The sequence below is a fragment of the Phycodurus eques genome, chromosome 7, assembly GCF_024500275.1.
Source record: "Phycodurus eques isolate BA_2022a chromosome 7, UOR_Pequ_1.1, whole genome shotgun sequence".
Classification (NCBI taxonomy): domain Eukaryota; kingdom Metazoa; phylum Chordata; class Actinopteri; order Syngnathiformes; family Syngnathidae; genus Phycodurus; species Phycodurus eques.
This window is the reverse complement of record NC_084531.1, coordinates 7,314,321-7,317,360: the sequence shown is the minus strand read 5'-3', so window position 1 is coordinate 7,317,360 and position 3,040 is coordinate 7,314,321. Positions and strand designations below refer to the sequence as shown.

The 3,040-nt window shown below is 41.0% G+C and overlaps 1 protein-coding gene across 1 annotated transcript; it reads left to right on the top strand.

Moving 5' to 3' along the window:
* Positions 1 to 740: 740 nt before the first annotated feature.
* apoa1b (apolipoprotein A-Ib) lies at positions 741 to 2,265 on the top strand. The gene is made up of 4 exons (XM_061682162.1): positions 741 to 758; positions 1,155 to 1,206; positions 1,338 to 1,482; positions 1,659 to 2,265. Exons 2-4 carry the CDS (start codon positions 1,164 to 1,166, stop codon positions 2,263 to 2,265), a joined length of 795 nt encoding a protein of 264 aa, XP_061538146.1. The 5' UTR covers positions 741 to 758; positions 1,155 to 1,163.
* The last annotated feature ends 775 nt before the right edge of the window (positions 2,266 to 3,040 follow it).

Sequence of the window (3,040 nt, the reverse complement as noted above, 5' to 3'; positions counted from 1 at the left end):
TACTCTGAGCACATGAATGCGTCTTTTTAAGATTTCAGTTTTGGTAGCTTCAATTGCAATTATTTTACAGCCCTAAAATGTATGAATAAAGTGCATATTCCAATTTCAAAATGAGAAAATAAATCAACGTTTGCGGTGTAATTACTAAGCCTTTTATTCTTGTGATTTATTCACCATTGTGAGTTTGATCACAGACTCTTGCGTATACATCCTGCCTGTGTTTGTATCAAGGTGAATGCTTGTCTGCTGCAAACAAAATAGCTAATCCAACTAGTACAAACAGAGTCACGTAAACTTTCACCTTCTTTTCCATACATACAATATTTGCTTGTCCTGTATTCTTATGGATCTTCTCATGACACTTCAGTTCAACTTTGTCTGGTGTTATAAAAATGTATATGTACAGCATATATCATGAAGCCGTAATTAAGCTGTATAATGTTCACCTCTCATTAGTTTGTTAAATTCATTTAGTGACATTCTAGTGACATGACCTATAGTTGCATAAGAATTAAGAGATGAAAGTCTTTCCCTTCTGGAAGTGTGTGTGCATGCTGAGTGATGTCCCAGCAGGTGACCATTGAACTCTCAACTTAGTCCCCCTGCTGAGGGAGATGGCTGGGGGTGAGGTCCACTTCCACAGCGACACACAAGTCCCACACTTTCCCCCTCCTCCATGCAAGGACTCATCCCATGTCTGAGCACTATATAAGTTCTGCTCATGCTCCAGTTGTCAGTCTCATCAAGAACTCTACCAGGTAAGGCAAGCTGTAGCTGCAACTCGGATTTGGGGCTTTAGAACAAGGACCTGGCACAAACGACACATCTTGGTCTATTTAACAGATTGTAGAGGTTTTTTACTCTTACTTATTTTTGAGCAATGTTTAAATAAAAATAATAATAAATGTCTGCATCTGCAGAGATTTTCACGCTAATTTTATGATTGGGTCAAAGTTGGTTATGCTCTGATGCTTTGTTTAGCCAGGCCATACTAAACGTGATTATTTATTATTATAGGTGGGCCTACTGGCACTGGATTCAGGCGTTTTAGTTTCTTTGCTCGTGTTCAAATAACAACATTAACGCTTTGACAAAAACTCTGTGACACTAATATATATACACTATATAGTCAAACCCTTGCTTTTTCACTTTAGACCTCCATCATGAAGTTTGTTGCTCTTGCTGTCACCTTGTTGCTGGCCATTGGTGAGTACTGCAGTTAATACAACTATGATTGGTGGATAACCAATTACTGAGAACTCTGGACTTTTTCCTCTGATTTCTCCAACGATGTTTGTTATTAATACGCATCCCTGCACAAATGTTTTCCTGCACAGGCTCTCAGGCTGCTTCCCTGCAGGCTGAGGCACCCACTCCCCTGGCCCATTTCCAGGCTGTTATGGACGTCTATTTGACACAAATAAAAGAGAGTGTCCAGAGGACCCTTGACCAGCTTGATGATACCGAGTACAAAGAATTTAAGTAAGGCAATTTATTGACATTTTTCTAACCAATACTTGCATCTGTTTGATCTGATCTATGCTAAGGATCTCATAATGATTCACCTTTAAAACATTTTTTCAAAATTCTGAATTGAACTCTGAAGATATTTAATTTTGTTAAAAGGTGGTGTTCTTCTCTTCTCTGTTCTTACCCAGAGTTCTAGTCAGTACACGCCTGGATGAAGTGGAGACTCAGGTCAAAACTCAGCTGAGTTCCTTTTCTACCATCACCAACGGTGTGGTTACTACACTCATTGAACTTACACAGCAATTGCGCGATGATATCCAGGCGGATTTCAATGCCTTGAAAACGAATAATGGGATCCAAAATCTTCGGGAGGTCCTTGAAAAACACTTTGCAGAGTACCAAATGCTTTTCGATCCTGTGATCAAAGATTATAAGGCGATGCAGAGCGCTCAAATAGAGGCTCTGATAAACAAGCTAGAGCCCCTTAAGGAAACACTACAAACCAAGGTGTCTATCAATGCTGAGGAGACCAAGGAGGCTCTCATCCCCATTGTCGAGGCTGTGCGTGACAAGGTTAAAGCACGTCTGGAGGATCTGAAAGATACGGTAAAACCCTATGTGGAAGACTATAAAGACCAGATGAGGCAGGCATACGACCAAGTAAAAGCCATCAAACAAGAAGACCTCGTTGCCCTGAAAGAGAAGATTTCCCCTCAAATGGAAGATATCAGGGATAAATTCCAAATTATCGTGAATACCATCCATGCAGCCTTGAAAGAGCTAGGTTCTGACTAGCTATCTGTCAGTTATCGACCAATATCCACTATTCATACCTATTTTCTTCACATGCAAGTACATACAGTATCAACCCTCCGAAATGAAGCCTGTGCCGAATTGATGCACTTCCTAGCAACAAAATGGCTGGACTCGTTCTTTCTTTCTCTCATGTGAACACATTTCTTCATATGCTCATGGTCAAGCATGACATTCAGGAATACATACACACCTAGCACATGCATGCTTTCGTTGTCACAGACCTAGGCCAGTTACTGACCTTTTTTGTGTATTCATTTTAACTGGATTATCACAAGCACCTCTGTGATGATGCTTGTCTCATGAAAATTGCTTTGGCAAAAGACAGCTGAATAAACATCTTACTGTTTATTAAACCATTTCACCTTGTCTTTGATTAAATATCTGCTATTGCAATGCAATGCAAAGGAACTGGAAAACGCTATCCATTTGATGATGTTGTTTTCATTTCAAAACATTTTTATCAAATTATATATTAAAGCAGCACGGTGACTGACTGGTTAGAGCGTCTACCTCACAGTTCTGAGGAGGAGGGTTCAATCCCCGGCCCCGCCTGTGTGGAGTTTACATGTTCTCCCCGTGCCTGCGTGGGTTTTCTCCGGACACTCCGGTTTCCTCCCACAACCCCAAAACATGCATGGTAGGTTAATTGACAACTCTAAATTGCCCGTAGGTGTGACTGTGAGTGTGAATGGTTGTTCGTTTGTATGTGCCCTGCGATTGGCTGGCAACCAGTACAGGGTGTACCCCGCCTCCT

Excerpts from the sequence above, each read along its gene's own strand:
- apoa1b (XM_061682162.1), top strand. The coding sequence starts at position 1,164 with ATGAAGTTTGTTGCTCTTGCTGTCACCTTGTTGCTGGCCATTG. Across the intron at positions 1,207-1,337 it reads CACCTTGTTGCTGGCCATTG|GCTCTCAGGCTGCTTCCCTG; the intron begins GTGAGTACTGCA and ends TTTCCTGCACAG. Across the intron at positions 1,483-1,658 it reads ACCGAGTACAAAGAATTTAA|AGTTCTAGTCAGTACACGCC; the intron begins GTAAGGCAATTT and ends GTTCTTACCCAG.